The sequence below is a fragment of the Pristis pectinata genome, chromosome 11, assembly GCF_009764475.1.
Source record: "Pristis pectinata isolate sPriPec2 chromosome 11, sPriPec2.1.pri, whole genome shotgun sequence".
NCBI lineage: Eukaryota > Metazoa > Chordata > Chondrichthyes > Rhinopristiformes > Pristidae > Pristis > Pristis pectinata.
The window spans coordinates 84921964-84942664 of NC_067415.1; the positions used below are offsets into that span (position 1 = coordinate 84921964).

The 20701-nt window shown below is 44.5% G+C and overlaps 1 protein-coding gene across 1 annotated transcript in view; it reads right to left on the reverse strand.

Annotated features, from left to right (window-relative positions):
- LOC127575669 (dedicator of cytokinesis protein 9-like) overlaps positions 1–20701 on the reverse strand; it is a 189008-nt gene that overhangs the window by 89674 nt on the left and 78633 nt on the right. Inside the window, 18 exon segments of the mRNA XM_052025558.1 lie at positions 1751–1821; positions 2661–2690; positions 2693–2771; positions 5110–5199; positions 6819–6859; positions 6862–6904; positions 10284–10405; positions 13458–13581; positions 14536–14622; positions 15635–15673; positions 15675–15701; positions 16967–17041; positions 17043–17111; positions 17114–17157; positions 18064–18143; positions 18419–18541; positions 19687–19769; positions 20182–20304. Of these exon segments, the coding sequence (XP_051881518.1) occupies positions 1751–1821; positions 2661–2690; positions 2693–2771; positions 5110–5199; positions 6819–6859; positions 6862–6904; positions 10284–10405; positions 13458–13581; positions 14536–14622; positions 15635–15673; positions 15675–15701; positions 16967–17041; positions 17043–17111; positions 17114–17157; positions 18064–18143; positions 18419–18541; positions 19687–19769; positions 20182–20304 (1350 nt within the window).

Here is a 20701-nt window from a genome sequence, read left to right on the forward strand (position 1 = left end):
GAAAGGGTTAATGTATGAGCAGCAGTTGATGTCTCTGGGCCTGTACTCGGAGTTCAGAAGGATGAGGGGGGATCTTGTTGAAACCTACCTACACTGAAAGGCCTGGATAGAGTAGACGTTTCCATCAGTAGGTGGTCTGGGGATCCGAGTGCAACAGCCTCAGAATAAGGGACATCCTTTTAAAAACTAAGATGAGGAGGAATTTCTCCAGCCAGAATAATGAATCTGTGGAATTTGTTGCCACAGAGGGCTGTGGAGGCCAAGTCATTGGGTGTATTTAACGCAGAGATGGACAGGTTCTTGATCGGTAAGGGGTTAAGGGTTACGAGGAGAAGGCAGGAGAATGGGGTTAGAAAATAAAATCAGCCATGATTGAATGGTGGAGGCAAACTTGATGGGTGGAATGGCCTAGTTCTGCTCCTATATTTTATGGTTTTATGGTCTAACCCATAAGTGTGCTACTAGGGAAAGCAAGACGAGGCAGACTTGGATATTAGCTGAGTAGCACATGGTGACATTTGTCCTCCATTTCAGGGACCATTGTACTTTACTTCTGAAACTGGATTCTACTGGAGACCTTGAAACCCAATTTCAGAAGCAGAATACAACATGTAATTATTACATAATAGTGGGGAAAGAATTTCAGCCACATTGGGTTTATTCTTTAAGAGAGAGAGGAGAAATTATGAATTCCATTATATCTTGCTAACAGCTTAACTTGGCAGTAATGGAAGCTTTAAATAATGCAAACTGAACAAAGAATGGGGATTGTAAGATAAGGGTTAAGATATCTTTATTAGTCACATGTACACTGAAACACATGCATCTTTTGTGTAGAGTGTTCTGGGGGCAGCCCGCAAGTGTTGCCACGCTTCCCGGCACCAACATAGCATGCCCACAACTTCCTAACCCGTACGTCTTCGGAATGTGGGAGGAAACCGGAGCACCCGGAGGAAGTAACTTTAAGGAAGCCCGTGATGGTCCCAGAGACGGTGCAGGAGGGGTGTACCAATGAGTCCAGGGACGAGGGATATCAGCTGCAGGAGAGGCCGGGGTTATTCTCCATGGAACAAGGGTGTGAGGAGAATTGACAGAGGTGGACAAGACCAAGCTTGATTTAGACAAAGGGTCGATTGAGGAGGCTGTTCCTATTGGTGGATGCTGCAAGGGTCAGGCACCACAGATTTAAAACTTTGACAAAGGTGTGTGAGAGATGTGGGGAAGAGTTGTTGCTGGAGCGGAGATATGATCTGGAGCTCGCTGGCTGATAGAAGCAGGTCCTTAAAATTCAATCGAAGCAGAAGTGGGAAATCCTGGAAGGACTCAACGGGTCAGGCAGCATCTGTGAAGTGTTAGCATTTCACCTAATGAACTTTTATAAAAAGGGACCAGATAAATGCTCGAGAGAATAATTTGGAGGGTTACGAGGAAATGGCACTGGCAGGAGCCAGCAGAGAGACCATGGGTCAAATGGCCTCCTCCTGAGCCATAACAATCCTAGACTCTAAGAGTATCAGTTGTAACTTCCAGGCTACAGTTGAATGCTGGGCAGGGGGATCAGCTTGGACAATTCCCTCTCCGCTGACTTGGACTAAATTACTTCTCTGGAATAACAGTTCGATAACGATCTTCAGGAGCAAATAAGAATCCCACCCGCACCATTCACAACTCATTCTCTGATCTGAAGCTCTGCTACAGTTAACAATGTTGCATGCACCTATTGGATAGTATCAAGGTTATCACTCATCACCTTAATGTAGGACCTCAGATAGTGCTCCAAACCCTCGTGACACTGGGAAACGATGTGGACGAGAACCCTGGGAGAGAAGACGGTGAAATTTATGTATCTGAACACAAAGATATTCAGAGTCCCAGAGAACTCGAGATTTCAGCTTTTGTCATTGTAAGCAGCCAGGGGTTAGATATCACTGCATATGCATGCACGATACAAGAACAAGAGCAAGTGTGAACAAGCCAGAGAGTGGGGGAGAAGGAATAAAGAAACGATTTATGAACTCACCCCGAGGGAGAGAGCAAAGGTCGAGAAACTGGATGGTGGGGTCAGGCCACAGGATGGGGTGGGATGAGGCGGCGAGCTTGATCATCAGGGGTGAGGTGCCAGGGCCATAGGAAGAGGGAGGTGGGGGGTGTGGGGTTCATGAGAGGGGAGAGGCTTGTGGGGCCACCAGAGGAGGTAGGGGGCAGGAGGGGGCATGTGAATGGGCCACAGGTGGAGGGTGGGTGAAGGGACATGGAAATGAAAGGAGGAAACACCTGCGAGGACAAAGCAGCTTTGCTGCAATTAACTCCGCACCCAAAGAAAGGCGACCGACGGCTGAGACCAAACAGCAGCCCACCCCTTCCCCCCACCTCACCAACCGTCTGGTGCAGTTATCCTCAAAGCCTGCCCAACAAATGCTCCACAGAGACCTTTATTCTTCTCCAAACCATTTGGTCCAGACTGGGGCACTGAACAAATGCAAACCAGCAAAGGCAGGCTGTCACAGGTGGGGTTAATCCAAGGCTGTGGCTGAGGGATGATTACAGTTCCCCATGCCCGGGTGTTTGGCAACATTTCACTTTGCAGGATTTCGGGAAGTGCAGGACCCTCCTTCAAAAGACGAGACCTTTTATCTTGCTGTACACCTGCTCCCTACCTGTAACATTAACTGCAACATCCTCGTGGGTGGCCGGGCAAGAACTCGGAACAACTGGTTCAGGATTGTGGGCAGGAAGTTAATCATCACGTGGACCTCCATTGCGTGCAAACTCTAAAGGAAGAAGAAGAAGAGTGGCTTCATTTATTCTCTCACAGACGAGGCTAATGCTTCATGTACTCCTCTTAATGGTGATGAGCCACACCGGTGAATTGATTCATAGTCATAGTCTTACAGTACAGAAACAGGCCCTTCAGCCCAACTGGTCCATGCCGACCAAGATTCCCATCCAAGCCAGTCCCATTTGCCAGCGTTTAGCCCATAACCTTCTAAACCTTTCCTATCCATGCACCTGTCTAACTGTCCTTTAAATGTTGTTATTGTACCTGCCTCAACCACTTCCTCGAGCAGCTGATTCCACATGGATACCACTCTATGTGTAAAAAATGTTGCCCCTGAAGTTCCTATTAAATCTTTCCCCTCTCACGTTAAACCTATGCCCTCTAGTTCTTGATTCCCAGATCCTGGGAAAAAGACTATGTGCATATAGACCATATCTATGCCCGTCATGATTTTATACACCTCTATAAGATCACCTCTCAGTGTCCTACACTCTAAGGAATAAAGTCCTAGCTTGTCCAACCTCTCCCTCTACCTCGATCCCTCAAGTTCTGGCAACATCCTTGTAAATCTTTCTGTACTCTGTCCAGTTTAATTTCCTCTTTCCTATAGCAGGGTGATTAAAACTGCACACAATACTCCAAGTGCGGCCTCACCAGCATCCTGTACTATCACACCATGCAGTGGGCTGTGGGGCAATTTCAGGATCGACAGTGGTGGGGCTGGAGTCACATACAGGCCAGACCGGGTAAGTAAGTTTATGTACTAATGCACAACTTTCATGGTCTTCTCTCCCTTGGGTTCTTGTCCATGTCCTCAAGGAAAGCAGTAACCCAAATATGTTTTTATGATAATCCGGTAGTTTTTTTGGTCATCATTATTGAGATAGTATCTTAAACAACTTTAATGAGCTGAATGAAATGAACTATGGTGGGATTCGAGCTCACATCTCAGAATCTTTAGTTCAAGACTCTGGATATGAGTCCAGTAATGTTGTCACTGCTGCTGGTCTAGACCAGGGCAAAGCAGTACAACTGCTCCAGCCTGGTCCTACTGCCATTGATAACCCGAGTCATAGACAGAATATCCCAATCACCCCACCTCCTACTTCCACCCCTGTGGAGGCTGTCTCCTCGGGTCATCCACCACTAACAATGGGAAACAAGGCAGTCACATTCACAAACCTCGCTGCCTCCTGGATGAGCGTGTTTAGCCAGGCCCCCACAAGTCACCTCAGAGGTCATTGATGGTTTAGGGCACTATCTTGAAGAGCAGAGGCAACTCCTGGTGCTCTGGCTGATATTCACCATTCTACTCACATTTTAAACGTTATCCCTTTGCTGTTTGTGGAGCAGGAACCATTTTCATACCAACAGTGACTGCATGTTCAGGGAATGTTATTGGTTCTAAGACACTGAGATTGTTTAAATAAAAATGCTTTGGAAAGTATGTGTTTTCTTCCATTCAGAACTATTAATAACCAACTTTTTTTCCACCAACTGTTAACTGCGCTGTCGAACCTGCTTGGATCTGGAGGAGAAAATCAAAACTCTCATCCACCAAATCGAGTTTGTGCACGTTGTGCCCAGATATGAGAATATCCTTTGGAAGGTGCGTTAACCAAGTACAAGTACAATGCCTAAAAAATACAGTGGTCTCTTTCCTTGTAACACACGGTTTAACATCTGTATTGGCAGCCTGCTACACAAGGGAATAACTTCCAGGGCCACAGGGATGGCATTTGGGAAGTGGGACAAATGGGAGAGCTCAGTCACAGAGCCAGCACAGGCTCAAAGGCCTGAGTGGACTCTTTGTACATTGCATCATTCAATGACGTTGCGAGGAGACAGGGCAGCAGCGAACAATTTTATACGCTTATCTGAACTGGAGAAGGCTGACTAAACATAAAATACTTTAATCGTCGAGCAAAAGTTGAAATATAACCGATGTAGTGTTACATAAGTTAGACAAGTATAACAAAAAATTAAAATTAAAAAAACACAATCTTTGGGTAACAGTCACTAAATCTGACCTTGGGTAGAAATTTGTCCTCAGTCACCCATGTAACACTGAAATTCAATAATGATTGAGCACCACACTTGGTTTCCAGTTCACTGAAGTCAATCCAACTGAATTTCGAAGTGAATGATTGGTTCACTGAGGCTGAATTTCTACCTGCCATTGGCTGTTTAGATAAATTCTATGAGAAAAATTAATGATTCACCTGCACTCCATCTTGTTGGCACTACATAGATGAAGCAAACCAAGCTGTCATTGAAAGGCAAAAAAGTTGAATGAATGTGACGGTGCGGTGCTAGAGTTGAAAACTTACCTTCAGGAACTTGACGAGTTCTGACCCCGAAGCTTGAGCTCCAGAGTCACACTTCTGGCAATACTGGAAGAAGTTGTTGAGGTGCTGGTCCTGCAGACAATACAGGCAGAACATCAGATCCAGGAGCATGGGTTGGTCCATCATCATCCTCTACCATGCTCTAAGACCATGGCTGACCCATCCTCACCCTCTTCCTACCCACCCCTCCAACACCCTGCAGCTCAAACATCAGTCCATCTGTGCCTTGAGCAGATTCACTAAAATATTCTTTTGAGACTTTCCAAGAACAACTTAATGTCCCAATTTACAGAAGAAGTTTTTTTAAGCTGCAGCACTCGATTCTTCCACAGGATGATTCACTTTTTAACCAGAGAATCAGGGGGATTTGCGATCTACAAGCCAACTGTGTTCATGCTTCGAGAAAGCTCACTTCCTGAGTCTTCGTACATGGCCTTCAAGGCTCTTCAAGGGCTCACCCGAGTACTCTTAAAATGTGGTGATCATTTCTGCCTCCACCATCCTTTCAGGAGTGAATTCCTAAAATCTTGCCAACCTTTGGGTGAAAAGAATTTCCTCAACTTGCCTCTAATCACTGCACCGGTGATCTTAAATTTTTATCTCCTGGTTACTAACCTTCCCATTAAAGGTCACTAGATGCTCTCTGTTCACCTGGTGTAGCTGGAATTCTCATAATTATACATGCCTTGATTAAATCCTCTCTCAGCTCCTCTGTTCCACAGGAATCAACCCCTGCCTTCCTAATCTTTCTGCTCCAGCCCTGACAACACCTCATACACCATTCAGCCCATTGGGTATGTGCTGGCTCCCAGCAGTGCAATCTCATTGGTCCCGTTCTCCCTCCCCTCACTTCCCTGTACCCCTGCAATTTATTCTCTCTTCCACATGCCCAGCAGCTCCCTTTTAGATTCGTTTGTCATTTCTCTACATGAAGGAGCAACTTACAGCAGCCAATTAACCTACCAACCCGCACGTCATTGGGTGGTGGGAACAGGAGCATCCGGGGAAACCCACGTGCTCACAGGGAGAACATACAAACTCCACACAGACAGTACCGGAGATTGGGATTAAACCTGGGTATCTGGAGCACTAACCGCTGTACCACTGTGATAGCCACAACAGAGTTCTAGTATCACCTCCCTGTGCCTGTATTCTAAGCAGCAGCCAATGAATGAAATATCCCTTGCGTCTTCTTAACCATCTTATCTAAGCAAGCATGTAGGAAGGGAATATTATCTTGTAGAAGAACATTGACAAACATTCATTCACTAATAAGCAAATATAACCATATAAACATAGAAACCCTACAGCATAATTCAGGCCCTTCGCCCACAAAGTTGTGCCGAACATGTCTCTACCTTAGAAATTTCTAGGCTTACCCATAGCCCTCTATTTTTCTCATCTCCATGTACCTATCCAACAGTCTCTTAAAAGACCTTACCGTATCCGCCTCCAACACCGTTGCCAGCAGCCCATCCCACACATTCACCACATTCTGAGTCAAAAACTTACCCCAATATCTCCTCTATACCTACTGCACAGCACCTTAAACCTGTGTCCTCTTGCGGAAACCATTAACAATAAAGAGCATGTACCATCAGTAACCACCATTAACAAGACAAGTACGATACAGTAGATGCTTTAAATCAAAATTTCAAACATGAAGAACTGTAAAGATGATGACTGCTGACCTGGGTGTAGACCGTCGACACGAGGTGTGTGGCAACTTTGAAATATGTTTGGCTCCATCGACCCATTTGATTTCAGGACCAGTGTGCTGGAATGTACCACAAAAATGGTTGTGAAACTAAATCATTTGAATCACAATCAAAAACTGTATTTTGTAGATTTTCAGCATAATCAGCTAACCCCACAATGTACTCATCATTCCAACGCATCCTCACGGTCAACCAGTTTACTTGTTGAGAACTTCAGAAATAGGCCATTCACCCTTCCAGTCTGCTTCACCGTTCAATAAGTTCATGGCTGATCAAGCTTTGGCCTCAGTTCCATTTTCAAGCCAGTTCCCCATCTCTCTCGATCCCACTATATCCAATAATCTGTCTATTTTGTCCTTGGTGACTAAGAATGGGATCAAGGTTTCCCAAGGCTCACAACTTCTTGAGAAAAGAAATTCCACCTTAACTCCATCTTAAATGAGTATCTACTCATCTGAGAATATGTCTCCAAGTTCTAGACTCCCTCATGAGGTGAGGCAAACTCTCAGCATCTACCCTCTCGAGTCCCCTCACAGCCTGAGGTATCAATACCATCACCTTTCATTCTTCTGAACTCCAAGTGTAGCAAATTTAGTAACCAATTACAGAATGAGAGAATTGTCACAGCACCAAAGGGGTCACTCATCCCCGTAAACACAGGCCAGCTCTCTGCAAGAACAATCCAGTCCATTTCCACAGCTCCTTCCCTGTAGCCTGATAAATTCTTTCCTGCTCTCTCCTTATCTTCCCAATTCACTGTTGAGATTTCCCAGTGAATCTGCCCTTTCAGTCAGCTTGTTCATATCATGATCGCTCCTTGTGTGAAGATTTTTTTTCTCCTGACGCTCTTCTGCCAACCACCTCAAATCTGTGTCCAGTGGTTTCTTGACCCTTCTGCCAATGTGACAGCTTCCCATTTTGCCCCTAATCTGGATCCTTCATATTCTGGCCACCGCCATCAAACACCCTCTCAATTCTCTCTGCTCCAAGGAGATTTTACAATGGGAAGGACAAAATCCAATTAAATGTACCAATATATCAGCAGGAGGGCAATCCATTACACTAGGTCTAGGTTTGCAATGGTTCACAACATCTTCAAATGCCAAATCAATTACAGGCTCTCAACGGCAGACACACACTCAGGAGGTAATGTGCCCCACCTTGCAAAATATTGTACTCTTGTTTCTAAAGAGTAAAGTGGGGAAACATAAACCAACAATTGACGATCAAAGGTAAAATCTGAGGTGCAAAACTGAGAAATGCAACATCATCTTTGTGGTCCTGAGTTATCAAAAGGGTCTACATTCAAAGCTTTGAACTTGACCAACTTGGGGTCTGGTATTGGAAGGTATGGACCAGGCTGCAGAAAAACACCCAGTTATTTCATCATCTTTCTGGGTAGATTTATCCGCCATGCCCAACTTCCCAGCCTATGTGAGTCCTACCCAGTTTGCACAGTTATTCTGTAGACACTCAAATCTGGAGTAACACTCAATCTGCTGGAGGAAACTCAGTCCTGATGCAGGGTTTCGAGCCGAAACATTGACAGTTCCTTCCCCCCACCCCCACAGATGTTGCTCGACCCACTGAGTTCCTCCAGGAGGTTGTTTGTTGTGCAGTTTATTCCACCATTTGGTTCCTCTGATCCATGCTGGTGATCTGCTTCACACCAGCCTCCTCCACCCCTCTTCCTACCCCTCACCCAGACATCTTCTCCTTCGCGTGCTGACCCACCTTCCCCTGAAACCCATCTCTGCTCTTCACCTCCACCTCTCCAGAGGGAAGGAGTTTCACATTCTCCCCGCTCTCTTGGATAAAGCTTTTCTTGATTTATTTTAGTTTAACCCCTTAGGGAGTTGCATAAGAGAGGAAATCAAGAAAAGCTGATATAACAAAGTGTGGATTGGCTGAGTGTTGCAGAGACAAGTGCCCGTACAGGGGGATTCATTCACCCTGTGACTGAAGCCAATCAGTGATTCAAGTCAAAGTCTAAACTAACTACAATGTTATAAGGAGAGAGCTGGTTGTGGTTGATTAGGTAAATACATTGGAAGGTTTGTCAGTGGATGGGAAACAGCTAGCATTTAAAAAGAAGCAATGTTTCAAATGTAAAACAAATATACTGCCTTAAAGCACAAAATCCCATAAGGAAAAGGGATTTATCTGTGACTGCCAAGAGAAGTTAAAAGATAACATTCAGTCAAAGGAAGAGGCTTATAGAATTGCCAGAAATAGCAGTAGGCTTGAGGATTGGAAGCATTTAGAACCCAAAGAAAAACCAAAAAAACTAATTTAACCTTATGATGGGATGAGTTGGATTGGTGTCATGGTCGGCACAGACACGATGGGCCGAAGGGCCTGTTCTGGTGCTCTACTGTTCTCTTCTAAAATAAAGGCTCACTAGAACATGAGTGTACTTGGAAGAGAAATGTGAAAACAGGCTGTAAGAGTACGTACAAAGGATAAGATGAGCGGGGATGAACGTGAGCCCTGTACAGACACAGATGGGAGATTTTATCATGAGGAATATGGAAATGACAGGAAGTAAGCAACTATTTTGTGTTGATCTTCATGGAAGAAATCATAAAAAACTTGGCAGAAGTACTAGAGGCAACATACACAGAGCGCTGGAGGAACCCAGCAGGTCAGGCGGCATCTATGGAGGGAAATAAACAGTCGACGTTTCAGGCCGAGACCCTTTATCAACTCTTCATATCCCTCAATAGATGCCACCTGATCTGTTGAGTTCCTCCAGCGTTTTGTGTGCGTTGCTCCTAGACAAAGGTAACAAGACTGAGCAGAGCCCATATGGGACTTTGAAGGAAAACCTTGTCAGACTAACTTGTTGGAGGCCTGTAGAATAAATAAAGGGAAGCAATGCACGGGATGAATTTGGATTATCACAAGGCTTTTGATAAGGTCCTGCACAAGAGGTTGGGCAACAAGATTAGAGCAGACTGAATTGGGTGTGATATACTGACATGGACTGGGATTTGGTTATTGGCCAGGAAGCCAAGACCAGAATAAACCAATCCTTTTCAAGTTGTGATTGATGCGCTACCACAGGGTTCGGTGTTTGGACACAGCTATTCGCAACTCGTATCAACAAGTGACTAACAGTCACACATTCAAGCTAGCTGACTCTTTCTCTGCAACTTGAAACTGGCGTTCTAATTATTCCCAGTTCCAATGAAAGGTCTTTGACCTGAAATGTTATCTCTTGTGCTGCCTGACCCGCTGAGTGTGTAAAGCATTGTGCCTTCTGTTACAGTGACTTCTCCCAATCTAAGCCGGGTATTTATGCCAGAAATACAGGCAGCGGAGAGTGGTTACCCGCACATTCAGAGGTTTAGTTCAATCAGTGGCATTACGTCAGGGACCACGATAGGCACCTTATGAAGTCTTCATCTAATGGTCAGGAAGAAATACAGATCTTACCTTTCCCATTCCCAGCTCCTGGTAGCTTAAGTAGCCAACAGGTAGATTGGCTGAGACAGCGATCTGATTTTCATTGGTCACCACACGACCATCCTTCAGAATGGGCAGCCAAGCATAGCCAACTGCAGGAACAAGAAGAAAAACAATCAGCCGAGAGTCTGGAGACAGGAACTCCACATCGTGACACAGCAGCCAGTAGAGATTGAACACGTCACTGAATTCAGTCATATCCCAAGTGTGGTCCAACCCTTCTCATTAACTGAACATCAAAGTGGGGAAAGAAGTCACACATCTGGAACTAAAGACCTGAGACCTGACTTAAGATGTGGATTAAAACTGCACCAGGATCTACAAACCAAAGTTACTGCGGAAACCAAAGTGAATATTTATGTACAGAAAATTTATTCAACACAAAAACTCCAAGTCCAACAACTGAAGTAAGCTGACCACAGAGACACAACCATGTCTGTGGGGAGAACCTTCCCCTTGCCACTATTTGATGCCATCAGATATCATCTCAACGGGACCCCTGTCTGTGATGAAGCTGACCAGCCTATCACAGTGAAGGACTCCCAGAGACAGCAAGCTAGAAGTAAATTATTTGTTTTTAAACTAACTCTTCAAATATTTTACTGAACCTGAATAAAGACTGGTTCACAACTTAAACATTACACACAAACTTTGGAACTGGAAAAAAAAAACATTTTTAAACCATTTGAATTTTGAAATATTACTGAGAGAATGATAGCCCACATATATAAAATCTGTTATGTGGGGCCTGAGTTCAGTAAGCCATAATTATGACTCTGTACGCGATAAAGAACTAACAGGTCACACACCAAAGAGTAACATTGCCACAGTTTGAGAGTTTGAACAATATATCAGATGGCAGATTGCGCTGGAGAAGGCTGCAAAATCTGTGGCCTTTATGGAGAAAATGACCCTCACCGACAACAACTCCTGGATGTTTACTCCAGAAACTGCTGTCAGGTTCACGACTCAGATGACTGCAGTGAAAGTGGACAGATTCGCGTTGACAATCTGGAGTCTACATACAGAATTAGTTTTTTAATAAATTGTCTAACACCCAATTCATCTCACTCTAATGCACCAGATTAAATTCTGTTCATCTTGAAAAAGCACCGGGTAAAAGTGCAATGTTATCTAAGTGGAAAAATCAGTGAGATGAGCTTGAAAATATGCTTTAAGTAAATGTTTAAACAGTAATAGGAATTTATACAGGCACATTCAGGGACTGGATCAGCATCAAGCATTTACTTAATTAGCCCACGTCATTCCAAAACACTTTCCAGTCACTAAAATAACATAGAAGGTGCTGCAACCAATTTGTGCACAAGCAAGATCCCGTGGTCAGCAATATAATTAACCCTGGAGACACAAGAGACTGCTGATGCTGGAATCTGGAGCAACACACTGGATGCTGGAGGAACTCAGCGAAGGGTCTCGACTGTCCACTTCCCTCCACAGATGCTGCCTGACCCACTGAGTTCCTCCAGCATCTTGTGCATTGAATGTAATAACCCCAGTATATCTGCTTCTAGGAACGTTGAACACCAGCCAGGATAATTCCCCTGCTCTTCTTCCTGGTGTTAACAACAGCCGAGACTTTCTGCTCATGTCTCTGGGGTGGGACTTGAACCTATAACGCTCGGGCCCAGAGGGATGGGGTGCAGCAGTTGGTGCAGCTCTCCTTACAGCTCCAGAGACCCGGGTTCACTCCTGACCCTGGTGCTGTCTGTGTGGAGTTCACACAATCTCCCCATGACACCCTACTGCTCCGGTTTGCTCCCACGTCGTTGAGATGTTCCGGGAGGTTAACTACCCACAGTAAGTTGTCCCTTGGTGCAGGCGAGTGGTCGAAGGCATGAAAGAGGAGTGGGTGGCCATGGAGAGAGAGCACAGTTGCAGCAAAAGACTAGGGGGCATGCTCTGACCTAGCATGTGCCTGATGGCTGAATGACTCCCTTTGATGAAATAAGTAAAAAAGTAATGCAGAGTCAAAGCTGGCAGAGTGAGTAGGATTCAGGGAACTCCGCACTGTAAATCCGAGCGTAATCTGGATCGGACATTAAGCTGGACAACAATGTCTTCTCTCTCTCAGCTGGGTGAAGCACGACCTTGAGGAGGAACAGGGAGGTATCCCTCTGTGCCTAGGTTGTTTTTATCCCTCACTGAACATAAAAATATAAAAATAATAATTTTTAAAAATCCTCTGGTGTTGGAAATCTGAAATAAAAATCAGAAATGCTGGAAACACTCAGCAGGTCAGGCAGGATCTGTGGAGCGTGGAACGAGAGTAATACAGCATATAGTAACACAGCACGGAAACAGGCCCTTCGGTCCAACTGGTCCATGCTGACCATCAATGACTGGGTTAGTGACCCCAAATGCTTTGCACAAGGTTATAGTGTTTCTTTTAATATAAACACTTGTATATTCCATATGCACAGGATCGCAAGAGGCTGCAGAGGGTTGTAGACTCAGCCAGCTCCATCATGGCACAACCTTCCCCACCATCAAGGACATCTTCAAGAGGTGGTGCCTCAAGAAGGCGGCATCCATCACTAAGGACCCTCACCATCTGGGACATTCCTCTTCTCATTATTACCAGCGGGAGGAGGTACAGGAGACTGAAGAACCACACTCAATGTTTCAGGACAGCTTCTTCCCCTCCACCATCAGAATTTCTGAACGGTCCATGAACGCTACTCATTAGTCTTTTTTTCCACATTATTTATTTATTTTTGTGATTTACCGTAATTCTATGTTTTTGCACTGTACTTCTGCCGCAAAACAACAAATTTCACATCAACTAAGTCAGTGATAAGAAACCTGACTCTGATAGCACGGATGAAGAGCAAGGATAAATTTGCTTTGACACTGTTGCAGTCACCACCATCAGGGACTACTGGCTGTATCTTCAAGCCACAACTGGTGAACGCGTGAATATAGGAATAGAAAGTCATCTGGTCCTTATCACATCGTTCTTTGTGGGGTGACTGTTACGCACAAATTGGCTGTGGCAATAAAATGATACCCACACATTACATAAAGGTGCTAAACTGGCTTTAAGATGCCCTGAGGTGTTAAGAGGTACATCAGACATTCTGCTGGGTATTGTTAATATCACTAAAGAAAGGTGGTAACTCAGACCTTGTGAGTCAATGGTTTCTTTCTTCTTGGTGGTGCCTTTGCTCGAGTTGTCACAGCTGACATGGTAGAAAGTGAATAACAAGTGATGCTTCTCGTGCAATTGTGTTGGGAGCTCCACTTTAATCTGAAACAGACACAAAACTCTTACAATCTAACATCAAAAAACCAGCTGAATCCAATGGGCATCAGTCGCCCTGCAAGTTATTTAATCCTGTAACTTCCTTCCCAAGAACACTAAGATTAATTAAGATTTCTTTATTAGTCATCATGTACATCGAAACACATAGTGAAATGTATCTTTTGCGTAGAGTGTTCTGGGGCAGCCCGCAAGTGTCGCCGCACTTCTGGTGCCAACATAGCATGCCCACAACTTTCCTAACCCATATGCTTTGGAATGTGGGAGGAAACCGGAGCTCAAGGAGGAAACCACGCAGACACGGGGAAAACATATTAACTCCTTACAGACAGCGGCTGGAATTGAACCCGGGTCGCTGGCGCTGTAATAGTGTTACGCTAACCACTACACTACCGTGCCTACACTATAGGAGCAACCTTTGAGCACCTTCACTAGAAAGACTGCAGCGGTTCATGAGGACAGCTCACCACCACCTCCTCAAGGGCAATCAGGGATGGGCAATAAATGCTGGCTTAGTCAGTGATGCTCAGATCCCCAGAAGATAAAGTTTACAGATAAATATTATATTTTCAAATGACACAGGAGGCCCTTTGGCCCATCAAGGCTATGCTAGCTCTCACAGCAACCCTAGTCCCCACTTCCCTGTAACCTAGTCTCTGTCACATGCCCATCAACTCCACCCTGACACTCCTACCACTTCCCGACACACCAGGGGTAACTTACAGCGGCCAACTAACCTAGCAACCCCGCACGTCTTTGGGATGTCGGAGGAAACCGGAGCACCCGGGGGAAACCCACGCGGTCACAGAGAGAACGTGCAACTCCACACAGACAGCGCCCAAGGTCGGGATCGAACCCAGGTTGCTGGAGCTAAGAGGCAGCAGCTCTACCTGCTGCGCCGATCAAATATATGTGTCTCCCGTGCCCATTCTTACCTCATACGTAGAACTCTGGGTTGTGATGGTGATGCAAGACCACAGTGAAAGCCCACTTTGTGAAAACAGGACCCCCAGGTCTCCCGTAAATGCACTGTACAGAGAAAGCAGACAGTCAAGTTTTGCATTCTTTTTCATGAAAATCATAATTAAAAAAAAAAGATTTCTACATCACCATTTTCGCACTGGATCAGGGAAATACTCAGTAGTCCATTGCTTCCACTTGTCACCTTCCATCTGCCTATCATCCTCCAGCTCACCTGGTTCCACCTACCCCTACTCTGCCCCTCCTCTCACTCTTTACACCAGTTATCTCCCCTCTCAGTCCTGATGCAGGGTCCTGAACCCAGTACGTCAACCAGTTCTTTGCCTCCGCAGATGCTGCTCAATCTGTTGAGTTCCTCCAGGAGGTTATTCTTTCGCACTCAGCAGCCCAACATTTGTATTGAGCCTTGCTTAGACTAAGAATTTTTCTGGTCCTTGTCGTATCATGGGGACACAGATATTGGGAAGGATTTTCAGAGACCAGACCAGAACAGAGAAGATGTACCATCAACAGTCTACATCCTTCTCTCTTGATCTGCAGGGTGACCTAATGCGGGACTAGGATTATGGAAAGATTTGATAGGATAGATATGTGGAACATGTTACTGCTTAGGGAACATCTAAACCTGTGGGCCATTATTACAGGGAGTCACTGATAAACCCAGTTGTGAATTCAGAAGAGATTTAGAGGGAGACCTTTCTCACCCAGAGAGCAATGAGTGCCTGGAACACACTGCCTGAGAGAATGGTGGAAGCAGAGGTCACTGACAGTGTTTAAGAAGTGTCTACATGAGCACTTGAATCGCCCAGGAATAGAAGGCTGCGGTCCAAATGTGGGAACGTGGTGTCCAATGGTCAGTGTGACCCGGTGGCCGAAGGGCCTGTTTCCATGCTGTATGACTCGATGACTATTTCCAGCAGTGCACTGTGTAAACTGACTGTTCATTATACAACAGGCTATTTGCTGAGAGCCATACACCTCACCCCACCTTTAACTCATTAGCTGGCACTGTATCGTCAATAACAAATGGAAAATCCTCACAATCTAAATCATACTAAACCCTCAGAGGCTGTGAATCTTCCTCATCAGAGTCCCTGAAACTCCATACAAACGGCAATGTTCCTCGCCTGAACAAAAGAAAAATAAACATCTTACATACTAGGAGCTGAAGATCGACTCAGCTGGACAGAAACCGTTCCCACACCACCTGTCTCATTCAGAATCACTGGGAGTTACCTCCCACACCTACAGGACAGCAAGGTACAGCAAAATTCCATTAATCCAGACTACTCAGGAATTTGGTGGTGTTGGACAAGCAGATATTCAGGAATTTTGGATATTATTTCCAAAATTTTAATTCATGGTTTTTTAAGATGCAAAGTCGAGTTTATTGTCATATGCACAAGTCCATGTGTGCACAGGTGCAATGAAAAACTTATTCACAGCAGCAATCACAGGCACAGAGCATCAGATAAGCAGTTAACATAATATATGCATCATATAAGTATTGTAATTTTCCAGAGAACCAGGCAAGTCTAATGGAGCACAGGAACAGGGGCCCTGGGGAACTCAAAGGGAGCGCAAGGATGGACAACAGTCTGCTGCCACACGTGCTTTGTTTTTACGTATTCGAGGGATGTGATCATCGCTGGCGAGGCCAACCTTTGAGAAGGTAGTGGAGAGCTGAATTCTTCAGCCACCGCAGCCCCTCTGGTGAAGCTGCTCTCCGGGATTTAGATCCAATGCCAGTGAAGGAACAGGGATCTATTTCTTCTTAGTAGATGGCACAAATTTGGGAGGTGCTATTGAACAACCTTATCACATTACTTCATTGCATTTTGTAGGTACCATCCTCTGCAGTCACAAGGTGCTGGCATGGAGGATACTTCAGGGTGGTAGATGGGTGATAATTAAGCAGACTGCTCTGTCCTTGGTGAAATTTTAGATTTCCCAGCATTCACTGCTTTTTCCCCCTTTATTCCTGGATGGTGTCCAGCTTCTTGAGTATTGCTGGATTTGTACTCATGTGGGCAAGCAGAGAGTACTCCTTCACACTCCTGGTGGCAAGGTTCTGGTGTGCCAGGAAGTGAATCAGTCCCCACAGGAGATCCAGCCTCCACCTTGTCTTGTAGCCCCTACAGTTAGGTAACTGGTACAGTTGTTTCTGTTCAATGTCCACACAACAATCTGAAGATCAGTCAAATATTGTCAAGCTTCCAATGGATATTCTTACGATAAACAGGGTGTAAATTACTCCAGAGAAGGAAGGGCGCCAAAGCAGAAAAAAAAACTAACAAATGATGACCCACAAACTATTGAAGATTTAAACTAAAACAATTACAAACAATCCACAGTTCTACATCTAACCCATGCAAGATGCAACATTACTCACTTTTGCAAATGATTTCTGACTGTCATACTTCAGATGTTTTGGGTAAACATAGAGATGGTTGTTGTAGGTGGTGAAACGGTTGAGAAAGTTTTGCTATACAAGGAAAAAATTCCTCCACCCTCGTGAGTAACCAAGACCTTGCAAGCCATTTTCAAAACGCTTCACTGGGATGTATGAAGAGGTTACACAACCTGGAAAAAACACAAAGTACACTGAAGGGCAGCCCTTAATGCAGTACAGGGGTATGAGCTCACAAAATCACACCAGGAGATATTGAGACAGGTGAGGCCAAAAGTTAGGTCAATGAGATGTTTACTTTTATTCATGAATTTTTCTGGATGTGAGCATTGCTGGCACAGCCAATGTCAATTACTCATCCTTCGCACCTTGCAATCTGGAGTCAAATACAGGCCAGAGTGGGTAAATTGGCAGATTTCCTTGCTTGAAGCACATTAGTAAAACAAATGGGACAGATAGTTCTGTTGTCATCATTGCTAGATGTTGGCATGGTGGGATGTGTGAACCAAGGTCTCTAGATTTCAGTCCAAGCTCTTGTTTAAAGGTATCCTGGGCAAGATTTATTCTTCATACAACTTATGAAAAGTGAGATCATATGATCATAATCTCACTGGTGCATGTGGGAGCTTCCTGTATTACCACAGTGATTATGCTTCAACTGTATGCTGCTGCCTGTATAGCATTTGGGATGTTCTAGGAAGGATGTGAAAGGCACTACAGAAATGCAAGCCTTAATGAGGAATGGGGTACAGGCAAAACATTTGGGGAGAAAAATCCAGAAATTGGGATTAACAGAGTTTACGACAGAGTTCCTAAATGTTGGAGCAAGGAATATTGGGATGTACAAGAGGGGCAATGGAGGAAGGCCATTGATCTAAAACATTGACACCATTTCTCACTTCACAGATGCTGCCTGACCTCCTGAGCATCCCCAGCAGTTTCCATCTTGTCTTTCAGAATTCAAGCATCTGTATTTTCTTGCTTTTGCAAAGCAAAATTGCAAACGTTTGCAGAAGTCAATGCAGAGAGGGAACAACAACAGCAAAGGAAATCTGATGAGAATACACAGGTAAACTTACTCGGAAAATCTGGAGTCACATTGTCAATGGTAATGTCCAGGTTCCCCAAAATAACTGGAAGCTTAGACATCTTCTCTGGTCTAATGAAGCAGAAAATAATGTTAAAGTATAAGGCTGAGGAAGTTTTAAAGCAACAAATTAAGGGGGGAAATGTCTACATCCTAATTCTTTCAGCCCACTCAACAGGGGGTCCAAAAGAGCAGGTTCAAAGAACTGACCTGTGTTGTATTCTGCACCACCACTAGTAATCCACGTGGACCCACGTTCTAACAGATTGAAGAAACCCCTTGAACCTTTCCCGCAAGATTCACAACAGATTTTGGAATTGTACCACAATAAATAGATGCACACTCACTTCCTGAAGTCCAACAACAATTTGAGCAGGTCTTCATTGGAGAGCTTATTGCTATCTTGCCTATAAAGTGTAGAGAATCGTGCATTCTTGTCAAGTGTCCCCTGAGTATCTTTGAAGACAGGTCTATTGAAGGAAAGCAGATGTTTAGGATGTAAAGTACTAAAAGAAAAACTTGAAAATGCATACTGATTCAAAACTCATTTCTTAAAAAAAAATCAGTACACAAAACCTTAAAGCTAATGGCAGAACGATTAGCAATATTATTACTTTTGATTGTGCAGCACATCTTTTGACAGTAATTCTGTCTGTTCCAATCATGCATGAGAAATATATTAACATACAACAATCATAGGATTAAACACAAACTGCTTTGCATTTTACACAGTTATGTATATTTAAGAGCCTTGTTATTAAACCCAGAATACAGGTAGTTTTGTTATAACGTGTGTTTCTATAATGTGAATTGGTTATAATGCGTCTGATGGATTCAGGAATACCATTCGCATTACACAGGCTGTAGTGGTTATAACGCGATCGGGAGAACCTGTTTAAACCTGCGCTTTGAAGGCAACTGCAGCCTGTTCTGCTATAATGCGGCTTTCTACAATGCGTGGTTTCTTAAGAACGTAATTATCACATTACAGTAGAACTACCTGCAGGTATTTAATGAAAAGGGGACTGAGAAAAGAGCTACATCAAATGTACCGTGAAGAAACAGGCCCTTTGGCCCATCTGATGAGTGCCAGCTCCATACTAGCTTCTTCTAACTCCTCCACTACCTCCCTTCCTCGTGTGTTTATCCAGCTTTCCCTTAAACCCATCTCTGCCCTTCACCTCAGACCCTGATAAAATGATTCTTCCAAGTTTGTTTCTGCAATTATGGCTGACCATCGTCGATTCCTCCAAGGAATTTGTTGATTTTTGACCCAATAAATTAATTTAAAATTTCAATTCCAAAGCATCTATTACAACTGAGTGAAATGTCAGAAACAAACTGGTTCAGAAAAAAAAGGCTCACAGTTCAGGCATCAAAGTTCTTTCCAGAATGCAGGAGGTGAAATCCGCTCCTTCAAATCCAATATTCTGAAAATCCAAACTGCTTGCACTGAATATATGAAATGCACATGGCAGGAAGAGACTTATTTGGCTCAAATAGATTCTGCCAGCATCTGCATTTTACTTAAGCCTTATAATTAATTATGATGCACATTTTCCTTATTAGCTTTTTGTTGAGAATGTTTTAAGGCAACAGCTTCCTTCACTCTTACCTTGCAGCCCAGGCAAAAGGCATGCGATACTGCCCAAGTCTGGCGCAAGCCTGCTTGGCGTTCTTCAACACTTTTTGTGCAACCTGTAAATGAATGAAGCTCATCAAATCGGCTCTTGGCCATCAGACCACTTACACAGTGCTACCTCTTTACGTCATGAATGCTGTGGAAATTTCATGAAGGCGTTCCTGCAAGAAAGCAATTGGGCCTTGGGAATGACATGACCTCCAATCTTATGGGCATTAGCTCGTCAACAGAATTTATAAATAGTTAAACATCTCAAGGAGTTACATTGGACAAAAGGTGAAGCTCTTCAAGATGTTTAACTCTGCCAACTCTTGAAATATTAGAGCAAGGACAAAGAGGAGGTTTTGAGGAGGATCTGCCCATCGCTGGGGATGCACGTGCCAGGTAACTGGACCATTTCAGGGCACACCACAAAGATCGTGAAGCCAATGCCAGGGTGAACAGTGGATCTGTTATCAAACAACATACCTTAGCCGAATCTGAGCTCTTCATGTAGGGCTCCGCACACTGGGTGATACCTCCCTGCAGAACCTTCTCCACCCGGGCAAAAAGAAATATGTCTTGATGAGGGCAGGTGACAGAGAAAATCCCCTGCAGAAAACAACACGGGACATTCACTAAAATATCACTGAAAGACTAATAGGACGCACACAGTGAATGGCGGGGCCCGAGGGAAAATCCGATAATCCGCCATCCAAACTATTCGGAAGTCCCAATGATTCTGCATCTGGATCACAGGTGTGTTTCCCCTGAAACTCACTGGGACCCCCGGTTCCCACACTACCCTGAAACGCACCAGGGTTCCTGTTCCCATTGTCCCCTGAAAGCCACTCGGACCCTCGCTCCAAGCTCTCCTGAAACTCACTAGCGCCCTAGTTCCCGCACACCCTTTAATCTTACCAGGCTCACTGGAAGGTTTACCTACTATCTAAAAAAAATGTGCACTTAGTGTGTGTTGGGGTATTAACAGGAATAGTAAGCAAGTCCT